General features: G+C 34.8%; 1 protein-coding gene across 3 annotated transcripts in view; it reads right to left on the reverse strand.

Moving 5' to 3' along the window:
* The window catches only part of LOC145252377 (bactericidal permeability-increasing protein-like), a 103,087-nt gene extending 92,223 nt beyond the window's left edge, over nt 1–10,864 (reverse strand). The window contains exons 1-2 of one of the 3 annotated variants that reach the window (XM_080111775.1): nt 10,779–10,864; nt 1,455–1,584 (exon numbers count right to left, since the gene is read on the reverse strand). In XM_080111775.1, the coding sequence (XP_079967901.1) occupies nt 1,455–1,584 (130 nt within the window). In that variant the 5' untranslated portion in view covers nt 10,779–10,864. Of the gene's footprint in view, nt 1–1,454; nt 1,694–10,778 lie in introns of those variants that run through there. The other 2 variants (XM_080111776.1, XM_080111774.1) reach the window with 2 other exon arrangements.
* Between the last annotated feature and the right edge of the window lie 10,223 nt (nt 10,865–21,087).

Here is a 21,087-nt window from a genome sequence, read left to right on the forward strand (position 1 = left end):
GGAGATAAGTAGAAAGATGTTTGTTAACATTACACTTGAACTTCTGCATATCAGTGCAGTTGGGAAAGCAGAATCCCGGAAGGGAGTTCCAAAGATCCGCAGTTCTGGGGAAGAAACTATTGGAGTAAAAGGCTTTCTTGCACCTAGGGATCTCTATTGTAAAGGGATGAGACTTAGTAGCTTGTCGGGTTTGTCGGGAGTAGTTACGTCGGGGAGGTACAAGTGTTTACAGTTCGTCAGAGCATTCACCATTAAAGTATTTGTAGAACAGGCAGAGGGATGCAACATCTCGTCGATGGGACAGAGGCTGAAGCCTAGATGACAGTTCAGGACCTATCAGGTTGGCGACTCTCTTTTGAACCCTGTCCAGGAACGAGAGACAAGCAGCAGATGCACCAGCCCAGATGTGACAACAGTACTCCATACATGGGCGAATGGTTGCCTTATAGAGGTATAGGATACTGTCAGGCATAAGTAGTTTTCTAGCACGGTAGACAGAGGCAACCTTCCTTGCAGCCTTGGCAATGCTCTCAATGTATCTATTCCAGTTCATATTCCCTGTAAACGTTAGGCCGAGGAGTTTAAAAGAAGTACTTTCAGGCAATGTGTTCTTGGCCATTGCTATTGGTGGTAGAGAAGGTTTCTTGTAGTTATTGAAAGAAACAAGCTTAGTCTTAGCAGCATTGAATGTGACCATCCATTTTTGTCCCCATTCCACTACAGATTGGAGGTCATCCTCTAATGTTTCTGTCATTTCCTTGGATATGTGTTGATAATTTGATTTGATTCTGCCATTTCCTTGGATATGTGTTGATAATTTGATTTGATTCTGCCATTTCCTTGGATATGTGTTGATAATTTGATAATAAAATTGACTTTCTAACATTTTGGGCTTCCATAGAACTAATGTACACCGCTTTGTCTATTATTTTGATTGTGCGAAGCTATATCTCTTACTAAACTCTCGCTTTTGGTGGCCAATTAAGCTATTTTCTGTAATAAACTAGTTTTTTTTTAAAATTTAATTCAGTATCTTAATAATTTACTTTGCTAATTATCTTTGAAATAGTCCCAAAAAACTAATATTTATATTTTAAGGGATTCTTACAATGAATTTATTTAAATTTCAATTTTAACAGAACTTTCCAGCTTTAGAAACCGCAGTGAAAACATTTTTCATCATAACATTTTTTTTTTTCACATGTAAAAATATTTTTTTCCTTTTAGAGATTAACTTTAGGCTTTAATCTTTCAAATACAATGCAAAATTAATCGGAAACCTATATATATATATAAAAAAAAAACTATAAGCCGGTTTTTAAAACCATGGGTCCTATCAGTCTTCACTATTAAATTACACGTACCTATTTTTTGGAGACCGATTTCATTTATCCCGGGACGTACAGTTAAAAACAAAAACAAAACTGGTTTAATTGATAATACAATTGACTTACCGTAGTCAAGACCCCGTTGTGTTATTCGAACACTGAGACCCGGATTGGCGAAGCAAGTCCTAAACTGGCACAGGATGGTCAACAGTTTGAGCACCAGCAGAACACACCATCGTCCTCCTCTCATAGGCATCTTCATAATTCGCAGCCGTGGGTCATATTGAAATCAGACAAAAAACAAAGCCTTTTATAAGACATGTCATCAGCGACGAAAAAAAAAAAAAATAAATAAAAAAGAAAAAAGAACGAAAGGAGAAAGAAAAAAAACCGACGCCATTTTCTCTTCTTCTCTTTCTTTTTTTCTTCTATCATTTTCGTTTAAACAAATCTTTGTTGATATAATTACCTCCATTATTTTTTCATTTAGTAAACGAACGATAGGAAGGTCAACAAAATAAGATGACCCTTGTTTTTTTCTTTTCTTTTTTGTCGGTTCTGAACGGCCGGAAAACATTGGGCGATCTCTTCTGAAGAAAAGTTGGTTAGGGTTAGGGTTGATAGGGTTTTACTAACCTGCCATTGAATATATTTAATTTTTAACCATAACCCTAATCCTAACTTCCCATTATTTACATTTGGTTTCATTTGTTTTTCTTTATTTTGTGATGTTTTTACTGTTTCACCCTCTATCTTTTTTTCCCAATTGAATTATAAATATGTTCTTTTTTTTTTTTTTTTTTTTTAAAAAAAACACTTGATTTTAAACTATTGGAAATACTTTTAGTAGTATACTTCATAAAGTAAATGTGGTATTGTGGTAATTGCTGAATTGAAAGTAATGGACAAATCGATAAAACTCCATCTCGTTAAAAGTAGGATAGATAGTGGATGACCAATGATCCCATACTTTTAATAGCCTTGTGCCTGATCCCTAAAATTAGTTTCACCTTTCTGAAAGCATTTCGTTCAAACTCCTTGGCTTAACGTTCACAAAGAATATGAATTGGAACAGGTACATTGAGGGATTTGCCAAGGCTGCTGTAAAGAAATGGGCTCTCACTACTGTGCTAGAGAGTTACTTAAGCCTGCGAATATCTTGTTATTTTTACAAGATCACCATTCGCCCACGTATGGAGTATTGTTGCCACATTTGGGCTAGGGCATCTGCGACTAGTCTTAAATTTTTTTTTTTTTTTATCTTAGACAGGATTCAAAAGTGAATCGCCAATCTGATAAATCTTTCTCTGTCAACCAAACTCCAAGCCGTTGTACCTCTTGATATAGATACCCCTAACAAACCCGACAAGCAGCAAAATACCACCTCTGCACTGTAGAGATCCCTAGATACCGGAAAACCTTCTACTCAAATAGTTTCTTCCCTTGAACTGCTAGACCTTGGAATTCTTTTCCGGGTTCCTGCTTCCCTGACTGTACTGACATGCAGAAGTTCAAGCGTAATGTGAACATAAATCTTGCTGCTCAACTCCCTACATGGTTTCCTTACAAATTAGGTCCCAAATCATAGCCTGTTACATCCAATTGGCACTGTGCCTTGTTTGGGGTGAAATAGCAAAAAAAAAAAAAAAAAAAAAAAAAAAAATTTGGGTTATAGTTAAAATTGACTGCTTTTTTTTTTGACTTCCGGTGCCTGTTGTTCACTTAGTTGAATTATTAGTCACGATCAGGCAAACAAGAAAACCATTCTTAATACGGGGAAAGAGGAGTATTTTCACTTTACCTGAGAGGAAGATAATCCTTAATCAGAAGGAATCATACCTTGCTTGTCACTGTCATCCTATATGCGAAGCAGAAATCGGAAGTTCAAAAGGTCAGGCAATCTTGATTTAAACCGACTTTTTGAAGTGTAGTATCTGTTCCGTCTGAGGGGTCCATCTTCTAGCAATTTATAAAGATTACGGCCATAGAACAACGTTAGAAAAATCTGTTTAGGAATTAAAAGTAGTTTTATGTTATTGCTTTTTGTTATATATTATGAAATTTATATTATTATTAACAAATATTATTAAATGGGGAGTCATTTCAAGTTAAAATTCGAGTTTCTTTGTTGGATAAACACGACATTAGGCCATATTGCTTTCTCATGTAGGCTTTTCACATAATGTAGACACTTTTCAAGCGTTCTTTTCTCAATTTTAGATGCATAGTCCTAAGTAGATTTTTAATGGAAATGATTCCTCATTTATATATATATAAAGTAGTAACGTTCGTGTGTGTGTGTGTGTGTGTGTGTGTGTGTGTGTGTACATCTTTCATACAGCCCACACCACTGAACCGATCATGACCAGACCTGACATGATGATGGTCTCCGACCTAGGGATGATGCACACCATTTTTCAAGGTCAATGTAAAAGGTTAAGGTCATATTTGGTGCGGCATTTCATTAACTCCTTTACTTATGGATGGTGCACACCAAGTTTGCGTTCAGCACCATCCCAAGGCCGGCCAACTTTGTGAATCTGAATTCGATCACGCTTATCAACCGCCATCCCCTCAACCAATCGTGATGAAATTTGGCATGATAGTGATCCCTAACATAGGCCAAAATTTATTGTACTGTATCTGTTAACTCTGACCTTCCAAAAATAAGGCTGCCAAAAACAATGTAACGGATCATTAAGGATCTTTTTTTCTTGAGATGCATATAATTCTTTGGAACATTTTGGAGATACTATTTTCCACTTTCAGATTTTTTTTTTTTTTTTACACAGTGATCACCACTTATCAAGGCCCGGAAGCCACTCAGGGATAAGGGTTATTGCAAGTACATTACGTTAGTGAGGAGATTTGCTGAAATGTTTACTTAAGGGGGCGGTTCATTAGGAATTTGTTAACATTGGACTTGAAGACATCCAAGTTGTAGATACGCACTAAACGAAATAGAAACGAAACTGAAGAAGAAAGATTGGCAAGATTAGAAGCTAATAGTCACTTCAGGGGGTAGTTTAAAAAATTAAACACTTTAAACAATAGTTACTCTTACAACCTATACTTACTGCAAGGGTGTACGTGAAGTGGGTATCCGAGTGTACAACGAAGTCCCGCACGATGGGGGTATCTTTACTAGTGGTAATATATAACGAAAATAACATAAAACTACTTTTAATGCCTAAACAGATTTTTTTCTCGCGTTATTCATAAATTACTTGTCTTCCTAGGAATTACCTCCTTATTTTGGGCGAGATTAGTTTATTTCTTGTCACTTGGGAGCTCTTATTCTTCTATAAAAATAGAATAGTATGCGTCTGTGTCCCTGTGTGTAAATATTTAACCGATAAACTTTTAAACTACTGCTCACGTAACACTGGAATAAAGGGAAATAGTAATCATAAACCAAGGATGGTTTATAATGAACTAGCGGGGGTACCCGGCGTTGCTCGAGTGATTGTTTCCGGGACGGGGGGGGGGAGTTTTAAAAAATGTTATGGTAGGTAAGTAGGAAGGATCAAACCCGGAGTCATGAGTAAAAGTAGGAAAATAAAGTGTGAAAAAAACAAAAAAACAAAAAAAAAAACAAAAACATCTGCAACATTAACAGTTCGGCCACCAAGAAAAGTCCATTCCAGTTGTTTAGGAAAAAAAAAAACAAACAAAAAAAACGACTATGGTAGGTCGGCGCGAACGTGAAAATATAATGTGAATTGTCCAGCACGCTAACCACTACGCCACAGAGCACTGCAGCTTAGTTTAGTGATTTTAAATAACTTCACATGAAAGAACTACGAAGCCAAACCGGTGTTCTCTTCTCAACTGTTCCTTGTGAACGATCCCCAAACGGTGTTAAGTGGTGGCAGGGGGAGGAGGAATTTATTAGAGAGAAAATATTTTACCACTTCCATTGATCTTAACCGATTTTGGCCGTGACTTCTCAGCAGAAAAAGTATAGAAATCTAAGATTATCGAGGAATTTGAGAAATAATAAGCCTATAACACACCTCAGATATTGTTCTGCCGTTTGTGCATATTATATTTGCATGAAATATCTTGATTTTTAATCCTATTCAGGTCAAAATCAGACGCGAAAAAATGAGTTCATTTTATTTATATAGAGAAGAGAAGGGAAGAAGAGAAGAGAAGATAAAATATTTGTTTCAGTGGATGAAGAGCGAGTACAGAAATCGACAAGTTGAAATGCAAACGATTCATTTCGACTTGTCGACATATTTGTTATTAGTTTGTGCATGCATAAAACTAATTATAGGTAAAAGTAGTTTAATTAAAAATTTTTTTATCTGTCTATGAGGTTAGCTCAAACTGTAGGGAACGCGACTGGAGGGTTAAATGTTTTGGTTTCGATTCTAGCTGTAAAGTCGCTGTTACACACAAACAAGAGGAAATAAATAAATAAAAACCAAGATGGCATTTTTTTTCTGTTTTAACAAAACGTTTTTATTAATGTTACTTTCGGCGCCACTTAAAAATTCCTCGTCCTCGACTTTACGTGTCCATTTTCTTCGACGCGCACTTTGCCTCTGTCCGGAGGCAAAGTGCGAACACACTTCCTAATTTGCATATCCGCTTTTTTCGATTACTGCTGCTAATCTCTTCGCAAGCTAGCCATCCTTTGCTGCTGCTGATATTGTTCCATGCGCTCATACGCACTGTGTTAAACACCTTTTCCCCTCCCCCAAATTCTTTACTAGAGTTTGATTAAACCTGCCCGAGGCTATAAAAGGAAAACAAGAAATTAAAACTCAAACAGTCATATAAAACATGAAGAATTAAATTTAAAAAAAGTCTTAGTGTATAGTATGTTCCATTTTGCATTTTTTTCGTCAGAATTTCCTTTCCTTATTTACTGTTTCCTTTTTTTTATTTGTATTCTTCTAAATATTTAAATGCAACGTTTTAATACGTTGGAAGGGGAAACTGTCTAAATCGCAAAAATGCATGTTTTTTTTCTTTTTTCTTTTTTTTTTTCAGAAATTTCACTGAAGCAGTGTTTAAGTGTTTTGGCTTGGTTGTGCAAGTATATATGTTCAAGTGTTAAAAAATATTGCACGAAGCCAGTCAAATTATTGTAAGGCAAATCAGAGTTCGAATAGTCTTTGATGTTTGTTGGTTCTGTGCCTGAAAATTCACGAAACTGAAACAGGATATTTTTATTTTAGTAATAACGTCAGTATTTTTTTTTTTAAATTCTCGACAGTTTTCATAACGCATATGTTAATTTTGTTTCAAGATACACTTATACATATATTTTTTCGTGTAAGTTTTTTCTCGTAGCCTTTTTTTCTTATTCTCCTATATCAACTCTCGATTCTCTCTTAATATCCTATCAGTCATAACATTTATATCTCTCCTTGATAGATTTTTACCCAACTGCTCAATTAGTTTTCTTTTGGTTAAAACTTCTTATTTGAAATCCTTGATTAAACTAGTTGCCATAAAATCGTTCCTAGTCCTATGACTCATCTCTTTATTGCTTAGTTACTTTTAATTATTTTATTTAGTCCACGGCCCCCATTTGTCTCTTAAGGGCTCATCCCTTGTTTAGTCGAGATTATTCAACACAACTTCGACCTATCTTTTTGTCTCTTAAATGCTTTGTTACTTTTGACGAGGTTATTCGAGACAATTACGGTTTACTCAACGGACCAGAGGCATCATCCGTGCCCCGACTTAATCACATGTCAACATTATACAACACTTATTACATTTTCCCCTTTTCCTTGTCACAATACAGTTTAACCTTATCATTAAGCATCGGCAGATTTATCTAATGCGAGCAGTGTTTATTCATTCACTACCTCTAATTTCCGCTATCCTTTAAGCTTGTTTTTTCGTAAACCGAAGTTTAGTTACTAACTTCCGATGACTAGATTACGTACATACCCGGGAAATTTGGTTCCGGACTTTATATATATATATATATATATATATATATATATATATATATATATATATATATATATATATATATATATATAATAAAATACGCATCAAGTGAGTCGCTTGAAAGCCAAATCACAACGTAATATAAGGAAAACAACAAATATTTTACTTGTTTGAAATTTATCACAAATAAATTTCAGAGGTATACTCCATCTTCAGTGTGTTGTTTTGTTCCGTTTTTTTCCTTTTCTTTTTCCGTGCCATGTTGTAAAGTTTGAGAAAGAAGTCTGTTATTCTCAAGTTGCCTACGCACAGTTCAAACATTTCAAAATACAACCGCCAGATACAACGCGCAACTCCTCACAAACAGACTTCTTTCTCAAACTTTCAAGCGCACTTGATGGGTATTTTATTTTATTCAAATTAAAACAACGTTTCACTATGAACTCTCATTCTTGACGATATATATATATATATATATATATATATATATATATATATATATATATATATATATATATAAAGCTGAAAGTCTGTGTGTGCACGCGCGTGTGTATGTGTGTGTGGTCACGAATAGGCTCCTATATGGTTGACTATCTTAAAAAACTGATTACATATAATGATAGAAGAGACACATAAATGGGTATGTTTGATCTGGCAGAACAGTGGTTCATTAAAATTGTGGGGTCTGCGTTCGCGCCTGATCCACAAAGTATGGAAATATAAAATTTAAAAATGAAAAAAAAAACAACTTTTACAAGTGTTTTATATATATATACATACATATATATATATATATAAGAATACTTTGATAAGTATGTTTTAACTTAAATAGGGATTATATAATAAAATTGTGGGGTCTGCATTCGCGCCTGGCCCCCATAGAATGGAAATAGGCACAAACTTTAATAAAGACGTTTCATATCTATCTGCGCCAGTATACTTTGATAATTATTTTTTAGTTTGAAGAAATATGGTATAATAAAATTATGGGGCGTTCGTTCGCACCTGACCTCCATAGAATGGAAATATGTCACAAAGTTTAACAAGGTTTTTAATATAGATCCACAGAATATTGTGATAAGTGTTTCAGGGTGAACAGGTATGGTATATGAAATTATGGAGTTTATCTATTTTATTTTTACTTTCATAATATTTTGCTTTGGTTTTGATACCCCCAAATTCGAAGTTATCTCTTTACAACCCTTCCTTTTCATAACCTATCATACTTTCATAAATCAGATTCCATTTTCTGTACGCTGTTTTTGAATCCAGTCAACGACTATATATAGTACATAGTATATATATATATATATATATATATATATATATATATATATATATATATATATATATATATATACAGTTGTGATCTTATTACTACATATTAGACTTAATAGAAATAATCGATAGAGAATTGTCTTTGTAAGAATAAATATGCAATTAAAATATCATATTTAAGTGTACCTTACGACCGGGAAACGTCGAGCGGCCGTCTAGTATATATAAAAAATAGGATAATAAAGAATTTTTAATTTTGATTTCAAATGAAGTATTTTCAAATAAGTTTCCGTTATAATACCTTTACTTTATATATCATTTTAAAGAGCATTTTTCTCTCTATTTAACCGTTTAAATTACAATCGTTTTAAACCAATTATTTCTTCTTTTCAGAATGTTGATTGCAAGATGGAAAAAAGCAAATTCGCACAATTTTCTTATTTCAATTCAAGCTAGGCCAAAAAGCTGCTGAAACAGCTCGCGATAATAACGAAACATTTGGCCCAACAACCAATACTGAACGCACAGCATAATGGTGGTTTAAGAAATGTCATTTTAGCGATGAGAGTCTTGAAATGTATGAGCGTAGTGGTCGGCCATCGGATGTTTACAACGATCAATTAAAAGCCTTAGTCGAAGCCAATCAACGCACAACTGTTCGAGAACTTGCTTCTGAATAAGCTGTAACGTATCCGACAATTTCCAACCACTTCAGAGAGATTGGAAAAAATGAAAACTTGATAAATGTGTTCCTCACGGATTGATCAACAACCAAAAGAATCGCCATTTTGAAGTGTCATCTCCCTTCTTTTATGCAACAAGAACGACCCGTTTCTCGACCGGGTTGTGACTTGCGATGAAAAGTGAGTCCTTTACGACAATCGGCGACGCTGGGCTCAGTGGTTAGACACCGACGAAGCTCTATGCAACTTTCCTAAACCAGAATTGCTAAAAAAAACAAAAAAAACAAAAAAAAAACAAAAAAAAAAAAACAAAAAACAAAAACAAAAAACAAAAAAAAAAAACAAAAATAAAAAAAAAATAAAAACAAACAAAAAAAACAAAACAAAGGTCATGCTGATTGTTTAGCGGTCTGCGACCGGTCTCATCCATCACCATTACGGCAGAAAAGTACTTACAACAAATGGATGAAATGCACCAGAAACTTAACACTCATCATTAGTCAACAGAAAGGATTAAATCTCATTCACAACAGTGCCCGACCGCACTTTGCTAAACCGACCCTGTAAAAGATGAACGAATTGGGTTATGAAACACTGCTTTATCCGCCATACTGCCCAGGCGTCTCACCTACCGACTAACACTTTTCCAAGTATCTCGACAACTATATGCGTGAGAAATGCTTCAAGAACCCAAACGCTATCAAAAACACCTTTAGTGACTTTATCGTCACAAAAGCACAAGAGCTTTACGTTACTAACATAAATACGCTTGTTTTGCGTTGGCAATAGTGTGTTTATTCTGATGTTTATTTCGATCAATAAATTTTTTTGTTTCAACTGAGATACGTTAATCTGATTTAAAAAGTAAAAGCCGGAAGGACGTTTTTGCCAACCTCATATATATATATATATATATATATATATATATATATATATATATATATATATATATATATATATATATATATATACTAGCAAAGATATCCGCACATCGAACGGGACTTTTCTGCACACTTAGGTACGCGATTTGTGGGCACTTTTCCAGTAAGTGGATGTTGTAAGAGGGAAGTAAATTTCAACTCGATGCTTGAATCTTATCTAACACATTGAATACTGAAAACATACCACAATCAGATCATATCAGTTTTTCATCACATCCTTTTGTAGAACTTTTAATTGAAGAGCCCCGTGGTAAACTACATTTCTGCTTCTTTGATTTGGAGCTAGAATGTAGAGTTTTTCTGAACTTCCTGTCCGGCTGATGGAGACGTAGAACATACCGTGACTGAAGCAGTCTGATGTCAGGTCTATGTCAATGGTTTTAAACGTCTGACCTTGTCTTTTATTTATGCTCATTGCAAAACACACATTCACAGGAAACATTTCTAGATATTACAATTACAACAACGCCCCAACATCCCCCCACCGCCGCCGACATCCCCCCGCCCCAATATAAACAAAATAAAATAAAAAAATAAAAAAAATAAAAATAACACTCCCAAAAAACAAAGAATTTTTTCAATTTTTCTTGAAAAAAAAACTTTGCAAAAAAAGTGCTTATGCCACTTACCTTTTCTCGAACAAAAAAAAATCAGTGAATGTCAAGTTTCTTTCCAACTCCTAAAAAAACATTTTTAAAGGTTTTCGGTGGTGCTGAAACGAATATCACATGTAAATTTGTGTCAGATTAGTAGTTTTCATGATATGAAGAAATCTTTTTCAAAAAGTGGGGGATCACTTTCCTATATAAATTTAACGTAAAATGAGCACCCACCCTCTGGCCACGTAGTAATTTCTTCATATCAAAACAAATTTTATTATATTCGTTTTCAGCATCTCCGAAAATCGGCGCTGTTTTTTTTTCTTTTTACAAAGATTTGTTAATTTTGTTCATCTCATAATTTAGGACGCTAATTATACTGTCAGTAAGTTTACAAAAACATACTTTTTTTTCATTATACAACTTGTATAGTTGTTAACAGGTGCTTCAGCAGTTAAATATTTCACAGAAATTCTGTTAACATTAGGGGGGCTATGGAGCCCCCTAATGTAAACAGAATTTATGTGAAATATTAAACGATTCTGCTTTAATGGTTTAATGGTTAATGTCGGCACGTTACTTACGGAAAAACGGTTAATTCAACTACAAAAGCACCTGTTAAGAACTATACAAGTTCTATAATTGAATACCCACCTAAAACCCCGCTCATGTAAGCTTACTGACGGCATTATTAGCGTCCTAACTTATAAAAAATGAACAAATCTCCTAGTTAAAAAAAAACAAACAAAACAAAAAATAAAAATGAACAGCGCCGGTTTTCGGGGGTGCTAAAAACGAAACTCACAGTTAAATTTGTTTTATGATATGAAGAAATTATTAGATGTCCAAAAAGTGGGTGCACATTTTACGTCAAATTTATATAGAACAGTGATCCCCCACTTTTTGGAAAAGTAGTTTCTTCATATCATGCCCCAAATTTAAATGTGATATTCGTTTTCAGCACCACAGGAGAGACGTTGCGAGCTTTTGTTTTATCATTATTTCCATGGCAGGTGCTCGTCTGAGCTCCAATCCCTGGTCTCACCTCGCCGATCGTTCACGAAAAACACTTGTCTAATTGAAAACACTGTCAAAAATTTTCCCCACTCTTTATCTGTGCCCAAATCAAAACGTAGATTCCATGAACAAAGCTTCTTTCTTATAAGTGCACGCCTGTGGAACTCTGTTCCGTCTGCCTGTTTCCCACCTGACTACAACTTGGATGTCTTCAAGTCCAACATAAACAAATCCTGATGAACCGCCCCCTTAGGTAGACACTTTATCAAATCTCAACATTAACGTACTGTACACGCAATAACCCTTATCCCTGAGTGACTTCCGGGCCTTGATAAGTGGTGACCACCTTGTAAAAAACAAAACAACAAAAACAACAAAACAAAAACACTGAAAATCTATAAAAGTCGTCATTTTAAATTTTTTTGACATTGATCAAAAAATCTTTAACATTATTTAACTAAAAAAAATTATGGTGCTAATGCAGAGAGTGATCCGCGCTATTTTTTAAATCGTATGTCCTCGTTTAATTAAAGTTTTATTTTTATTTTATTCAATTGTAAGGTTAAAGTATAGAATAGGTACAAAACACCCTCATCTCCCATGTTAAGAATGGCTTTTTAAATAACAGCACGGATCACTCTCTGCATGAGTACCAAATATATATACATAGCAAAAACAAAACAAAACAAAAAATATTAATATAAAATTTTTCTTTACAGTTAATAAAATTTAAAATTTAAGGTAGTTTTTCTTTTCTTGTTATGCTTTCATCGGCGACGCTCGGCTTAATTTCCTCAGCGACGCTCGGTTTACTCCGGCTGTTGGGGTCATGTTCCTGAGAAAGCCGGGTGGACTCTCTCTGCATGAGTACCAAAAGGTTACTTAAAAATTAAGAATAAGCGAAAAAAAAAAAAAAATTACCTCCGAATTAAAAATAGAAATAATAATTAAACTTAGAAGAATATTTCGAAATGAAAACAAATCTATTATAGAAAATATTTAATAACGTGCTCAAAGAATTAAACTATCACAGTTATTTCCCTGGGTTTTCTGGTTTGAAAATTAATAGTTTTCAGATTTACGATAATAATAAGTAAATTTAAGTTAAATAAAATAGAAATTGAAATGAAAATAAACTAAATAATTACATTTTAAATAATATTTTTAAATAGTACAGTATTAACGAGGCTATTATGTCGAATAAGTAATATAATCGAGCTGATTATTTAAAATGATTTAATGTGATATGCTAATAAGCATAACTCAGTCGATGTATATGTGATGTGAAGAATGCTATATCTAGAAGTTACACATAAAAATAAATGTCTCCTTTGACAAAAGTATCCTACAATGGGCATTAATTTTTCTTGACCAGGAGAGGTGTACACGCACTATAGGCACTTTATATTTCTTTTATAGGGAGTTGTACACACAGACAAACACACACACACGAATGCTATTACTTTATATAATTATTATAGTAAAAAATAATTATGACAGCCCCTTTAAGAAATTCGTTTCTTATCGTTGAGCACTTTCAGTTGAATTAAAGTCGGTCAATTTAACTCTTATGCATAGATCATCATATAACGATTAGATCACTCTCTGACCGACGTAAATGAACATTTAAAAATTAAGATGTTTAAATTCAACATTATTCAACGAGATTAATGGTAGCCGAATGGATTGGGTCTTCGCTAATCGAGCCAGAGATGTCTCGTGTTGCGGGGTTCAAATCGTTCGACTGGTATTAATTGTGACACCCTGCACTGAAGATTCCCGAAAGGATGAGACACTAGTGTCTGTAGGTATTTAATTATTATAGTAAAAAATAATTATATATATATATATATATATATATATATATATATATATATATATATATATATATATTCGGTTAATTATATTTTGACACATGAATATGACAAATGCGTGTTTGTATTTTTTTTATTTATAGTTAATAATAATAATAATAATAATAATAATAATAATAAAACATGGCGATCCTCTCATTTCATTACGCCACCAATTATATCAATCTTCTATAATTGCGTTTGATGACTTTTCCTTTCATATTCGCCCTTACTTAATGAAGATGAAAAAGATGTCCGCCATGTGACGTGAAAACAAGATGGCGAACGTGAAAACGTAAAAACGAGGCCGATGTCACATTGTCATTAATGACACCTCACACATATGGCAATCGGAAGAGGTTCGCTCATCTCAAATAGTTATTGTTCTATACTCTACCAGTCCTCCCCATCCTTAGTCCGAAGGACGCAGATCTGGGTGTTCTTTGGATATTTTCCGCCTTTTGTTTTTGTCGAGGACAAGGGTTGAAGATATTCTCTGTCGACACTTTTATTGGAAACGTAGATAGAAAAAAAACAAAAAAAAACAATTCTTATTACATGTACTGTAGCAGTAGGTGTATCAGAATTTTTGTAGGAATTTTTGACACCCCTAACACGAAACTGCAAATAAAATATTAAAAAACTTGTAATTTCTCTTTTAAAAGTGGGTTGTTTATTTTCTTTATGGATTATACTTCCAAAGTAAACTACTAAAGTTATATAAAAAGTAATAGAAATATTATTATTTTTTATTTTTTTTAAAAAACAGTAATGGAATTAATTGATTTTACGAGTCTAGTATTTTTCAATTTTTAAACTTTAAAAATCTATCAAAATTTTGCTAATGATTCTATTTTTACGATATTTTCAGGGTCAATGTGAAATTTTATGCTCTTTCCAATAAACCGAATATAATATTTTAGTTATACGTTTTTTTTAATTCACGCTCCCCCCATTTTCAAATATCTATTAAAAAGTAAATAATTAATTTACTCACCCAATTTTTATATATCACAAATTGAAGATAAAAGATCAATAAATAATATATAAAAATTTAAAACAAAAAAGTAATGTTTTTTAGAAATTTTCCTGTAAAGTCCGAAGTTTAAAACTTTTTTTTAACAAACCACGCTGTTTTTTTTTTTTTTTATGAAACCTTTGTATTTGCTACTTTAATTGAAAAAAAGATTAGGCTTTGAATTACATTTTTCGAGTAGTTATAAGCTTGGAAAGACAGGGGATCGAATTAATTCACGCCTCCTATTTTGAAATGTCTATTAAAAAGTAAATAATTAATTTACTCACCAAAGTGTTATATATCACAAATTGAAGATAAAAGATCAATAAATAATATATTGAAATTTAAAACAAAAAAAAGTAGTGTTTTTTAGAAATTTGCCTGTAAAGTCCGAAGTTTAAAACTTTTTTTTTTTTTTTAAACACGTTTTTTTATTTATTTATTTTTTAAATGAAACCTTGGCCCTTGGTCCTTTAATTGAAAGAAAAATTAGGGCTTGAATTACATTTTTCGAGGAGTTATAAGTTTGGAAAGACAGGGGTGGAATTATTCAATATTTTTCACGAAATTTCTAACACACCTACTGTAGCAGAGTGTGTATCGCAGTTATATGCAAATATCGAGCCGTGTGCGAAATGACGTCACGGCAAGGAAATGAAAAAGTGTAAAAAGGAGGGAGAGCACGTTAGAGAAGACGATCATGTTAGAGACGTGGGTGACGTCATAGCCGTTACGAGAAGTCACCCGTGGTGAGTAAATGAGAAAAAATGTATAAAAAATGAAGTCGAGTTATTACTTGTCCTATGTTCCTTGCAACATATCTGCTACAACGTGTTTGGTCTACGTGTGTAGGCGCGTGTAACGTTACAGTACTATTAAGACTGTGTTGTTTGTTTCCTTGCACCAAGTGATTACGTCATGAGGATGACATCATCCATTGAAACAAAAATAGTATTTACCTCCCCCCCTCTTTCTGCGGCAGATGGGCTACAAGGCTGGAATAGAGAATTAAAAATATCAACGTCACAAGAAAATGAATTAAAATCCCTACCCCCTAGCTCGGGAAGATCCTTTATGACGTAAAGGCAAAAACGAAATCGTTCTGTAATGTAATCCATTAAAGTGCAGCGAATGTCACCAGGAAAATAATTTCTGACGTCACAAATATAAAGTAAGAAAAAAACTTCATATCAATTGAAGCAGAACATTTTTGTTTTTACAAGGTGGTCACTACTTATCAAGGCCAGGAAGCCACTCGGGGATAAGGGTTAATGTGCAGACATGTTTCTGCTACAACTCCTGCAGCGTGTTCAGGCCTAATCTTCTGTTAAAAACCTCATTTATAAAACCGATTTTTTAAACCAAAATTTAAAGACGTTGTTTCTCTAAAAGAGTGGTGGCAGCAACAGGTATGCACATATGTACCTATTTACTATGCCTCCCCACGGGACAGAGTTAGACACCAGGGTCGTTTTTTAACGTGGAGAAAAGGTACAAAAATAAAAATTGTCTCAGTCGTGAAGGATTTCTCCTGCATAAATAAATATACTATAATTACACTCTGCTTGTCATAAATCACTTTTTGATAAACGAATTTGCAGTGGATTTACATACAGAAAATTACAATAACACAATCATTATATATATATATATATATATATATATATATATATATATATATATATATATATATATATATATATATATATATATATCAGGTCATGTCTTATGTTACTGGTACCATGTAACCCAGTACTACCTGCCTCATGGTCGGGTCACCGCCGACTAAACTGGTATCCCCACCAGATTGTTTGGTGAGAAGGGTGGCTAGTTTCCCTGAAGGATTAAAAACAAGACCTTCCAAAGGGCGAATGAACCCTTTTTCGGGGTTAACGGCCAACTAGGATCGTGTGTGTTTGTGTGTATGTATGTGTGTGTTGGGGTGGAGAGGGCTCCCGTAAGCCGTGGTGGAGGCAACCTTTCTAGGAGAAGCACATCCCTGATTTAAATAAACCATAAAGCGGATGACCAGTACCCGCATTAAGCTGGTCTGCAGTTTAACGTGTTGCTGGCTATCTTGCTCTTGCTTGTTGCTGGATCTCAACATTTTGAACCGAGAGAGAGATTAGTTGTCGTACAAAGCTAAGACTCTGTAACATCATCTGTGTACAGATACTCCTCAGGCATTTGTCTATTAAAATGGTCCTGTGGCGATGGAAGTCATTTTTGGGCTTATGGTCTTTAAGTGTCTGAGGGAGTGGCACTCGTCTGACAAGACGTTGCAATTGTCATATATATATATATATATATATATATATATATATATATATATAGAGAGAGAGAGAGAGAGAGAGGGAGGGAGTAGAACCTCGGGATACGGTGGCCATAGAGTACGTTTTTTCAGTTTACGATGTGGAATACGATGGTTTTCCAGCCCTTGGTTACGGTATTTTCCTTGCTTTACTTATTAAAATTTTTTTTTTACATGGAGGTCACCACTTATCAAGGCCCAGAAGCCACTCGGGGATAAAGATTATTGCGTGTACAATAATCAATGGGATAGTGTCGTAGTAATCGTTAATATTGGAGATTTGATAAAGTGTTTTACTTAAGGGGGCGGTGCATCAGGAATTTGTTTATGTTGGACTTGAAGACATCCAAGTTGTAGTCACGTGGGAAACAGGCAAGCGGTAGAGAGTTCCACAGGCGTGCAGTTCTAAGAAAGAAGCTTGTTCATGGAATCTACGTTTTGATTTAGGCACCGATAAAGAGTGGGGAAAATAATTGACAGTGGTTTAAGCTAGACGGCTGTTTATCGCAAAATATTGGCGGGGAGGGGGATCAGAGATTGGAGCTCAGAGGAGCACTTGCCATAGAAATAACGATAAAACAAAGACAGGCTCGCAACGTCTCTTCTATGGGAGAGAGGTTGTAGGGAAAAGAAAAGGGCATCCCCCACTAAGCCACGAAGGATAGGCTGTTTTTAGCAGCTCCTGCCCAGATGTGGACATACTTGGCTTTTATATAGATAGAGAATTGCATCAGTAGTGAGATATCTTCTGAAGCGGTAGAAGGATCCCACCATTTTCCCAGCGACCTTGGCAACAGACTTGATATACGTGTTCCATTTCAGGTCAGGAGTAAAGGTCAAGCCCAGAAGCTTGTCAAAACATAAAGCCTCCCCTAGACGAGAGCCATCCATTTCAATTGATGCCAGATGGGGATCAGAGCGTTGGTGATGTAAAGATAGGAGCTTTGATATGTCAAGAGCAATTGCCCTAGGAAGCCTTTGTCGAGAGATTCATTAATTCTATAAGATATAACCGTTAGCACATCTGTTGTAGATCTAGCGTAACGGAAACCATATGCGTGTCACTAAGAAGGTTATTTCTGCTGAAGTGGTTGACTACTTCTCTATTTAATATGGATTCCAGCATCTTACTCATGACACACAGGAGACTTATTGGTCTGTACTGAGAGGAGGATGACTTATCACCTGAATTCTTAAATACAGGGCATACTGATGAGGGTTTCCAGGGTGTTGGAAAGCACTTCTCCTTAAGGCAACGCTTAAAAAGTTTTGTAAGTATGGGGGGAAAGTTCTGGTCGAAGCTTTTTCAACACTATAATTGGAATGCCGTCAGGCCCAGTTGCTTTACTGGAATCAAGGTTCTTGATTAGCTTGGCGACCTCACGCACAGATATTCGTATGTTGCATAGCGTGTTGTCTGTTATAGGGGGAAATATGGGGAGTTGATGGCCTTGGTCGCATAGGGTAGAATTAGCTGCAAAGTTCTTTGCAAATAGTTTGGCCTTGTCTGATGCTGACGAGATGACCTCTCGTACATTGATGATGGTTGTGTTAAACAATTTAATTATCTATACGATACTTTTTTAATGTTATTTTATGAATTTCTACTGGGATGCTTAAAGATATTATACTCTGATAATTATATTTGCATGACTATGAGATCCTAATTATTATCATTTTATCCTTCATTCTCCCAATAAAACTATTACATGCAAATGGTTAATTTGCTTTGAGTTACTTAGTCTGGTTTAAGACGGGGTAGTAGATACTTAGTTGTATGCAAACAACATTGTACTTTTTCTTGTTTTTATTTAATAAATTTTACCAAGACACTATTGTATGAGAAGGAATCATATGTCGTAACGCCTAGATTTATTTGGTGTATATTTGTAGTGTATATTGTCCTGCAGTTTTTTCTAATATTGACCGTTTTAATTTGTATTCTGCGTTATTTCTACGTAGCCCCATTAAACTAAAGATGTTGCTTTCTCGTGTAATCTTATAGAAGGCGTTTGTAATTCGTTCTTCCACTCGTATATCGACCCCATCTCAGTGTCAAACAATTAAAATAAATACTTTGAACTCACTTTTTTTTTGGAGAGACACTTTTATTTCCTCTCCAGGCTTTCCATTTTACATAACAAATTTTCACAGAGCTGTCACCGCCAAGCGGAAATTTTCTGTCGTCTGCTCTCTTTCCGCCTGCTGTTCATGCCGTCACGTCTTTCCCACTCCACTCTCTCTATCTTACTGCTACCGCTGCTGCTATCTCCGCGTGACGCCGCTGTCCAGTTACTTCCTACTCTTCCTCTCTCTATTTCACTGCAGTTACTGCTGTCTACGTGACGTTGTCGCACATTATGGTACACTCATTCGTTTCTTCATTTATTCTAAACTAGCCCGAGTGCCCGACCTTGCCCTGGTGTTTGGAGGTGTGTGTTGAGCAAAAAAGATAAATTGGTAGTAGGCAGGCATGTTCGAGCCTGTAAGGCGAAGGAGGAAAAGCACGTGAAAAAACGTGACGTGTTTGCTGTTGCGCCCATCGCCAAACCGGAAGTGATTTAGGTTAAAATGAAGGTTAAACAATCGAAAAGGGATGACGTTCGAAAATATCGGCGGAAAAAGGTACCCCTCTCTGTAAAAAAAGTGCCTAGTTTAGGGTTAAGCAATTAATGTTTTTACACAATTTTTCGTCCGAAGGGTCGAGCTTCAAAATCGATCTCATTAAAATCTGTCGCCTCTGTCGAAAGTTTTAGGAAGACATACAAACATACGTACATACATACACAAATCTAAGCAGACAGGTGAGATTTATATTATAGATGATGATATATGCTTGCGGAACCATTTCTTGAACCGTCCCAATGACCCTATGTATGTTGGAGTTCTATTATTTTCAATAACTTCGAATTCATGATGTCATAAATAAGACATTTACCTTTCAAGAGGTATTCATTATTGTTTCTACAGTTACAAAAAGGTTTATTTTCGGTGTTCTGGCTTATTACCTTGTCGACTTTCCTTATTTGCCTTATCTATTTTTGCGTAATTAGAACTTATAGTTTTCGCTAGGTTAATAGATGTTGATAGAGGTAATGTTACTGCATTTTTGTTTATGAGCTTACGTAAATTACCCCCTTTAGGGAAGTTCCTATTAAGAATCTTGTAAAATTTCTTTGCAGAAGTTGAACGAATTGGGCTACGAAACTCTGCATCACCCGCCATTCTCTTCAGATATTTCACCTACCGACTACCACTTTTTCAAGCATCTCGACAACTTCCTGCGTGATAAATGCTTCAAAAGTCCTAGCGATATCAAAATCGACTTCAGCAACTTCATCGCAACCAGAAAGGAAGATTTTTACATTACTAACATAAATATACTTGTTTCCCGTTGACAAATGCGTCTTAACTCTTATGGTGCTTATTTCGACCAATAAACGTTTGTTTGAGCCGAGATATATCCATCTGAATTTATAAGTAAAAAGCGCAAGAACTTTCTTGTCAACCTGATAAAACCTCACATTGTCTGTTACCTATGCCGGGTCGGAGATCCAATTATAATATCAAAGTTTATTTTTCCTATTTCTTCTCATCCAAAATTTATTGTTGTAATTTAATTAATGTTCTCCTGCCTAGTTTTATTATGTCAGTTTCTAATTTGGTGATATTTGTGTCGGCTTTTTTAAAGCACTTCCAAACAATTTCGGGGAAATTACTGGATAATAAGAATCTATGCCAAGCATTATAAACTTACGATTCATCCCTTAGAGTAATGTTACAAACCAGTTCAGAACCTTCTTTAGAAGATGCCCATAATTTATGAGTTACTTTGGATTAATTTTCGACAAGATCCTATCAAAAATTCTTGTACTAATTACCCTTTGTCAGAGATACAGGGGGAGATTAAGCTAATGCTAAGGTTGACACGCACACACACACACACACACACACACACACACACACACACACACACACACACACACACACACACACACACACACACACGCACGTATGTATGTATGTATGTATGTATAAATGAAATATCAATACGAAATATATATAAATGTTTATATTTTTTCTGTATTTATTTCCTGTGTTGAAAAAGAAAAAAACGAAAATGTTTCTTTCAAAAGCACA

Source organism: Euprymna scolopes, chromosome 29 (genome assembly GCF_053919585.1).
Source record: "Euprymna scolopes isolate OS-2025 chromosome 29, ASM5391958v1, whole genome shotgun sequence".
In the NCBI taxonomy this organism is placed as follows: domain Eukaryota; kingdom Metazoa; phylum Mollusca; class Cephalopoda; order Sepiida; family Sepiolidae; genus Euprymna; species Euprymna scolopes.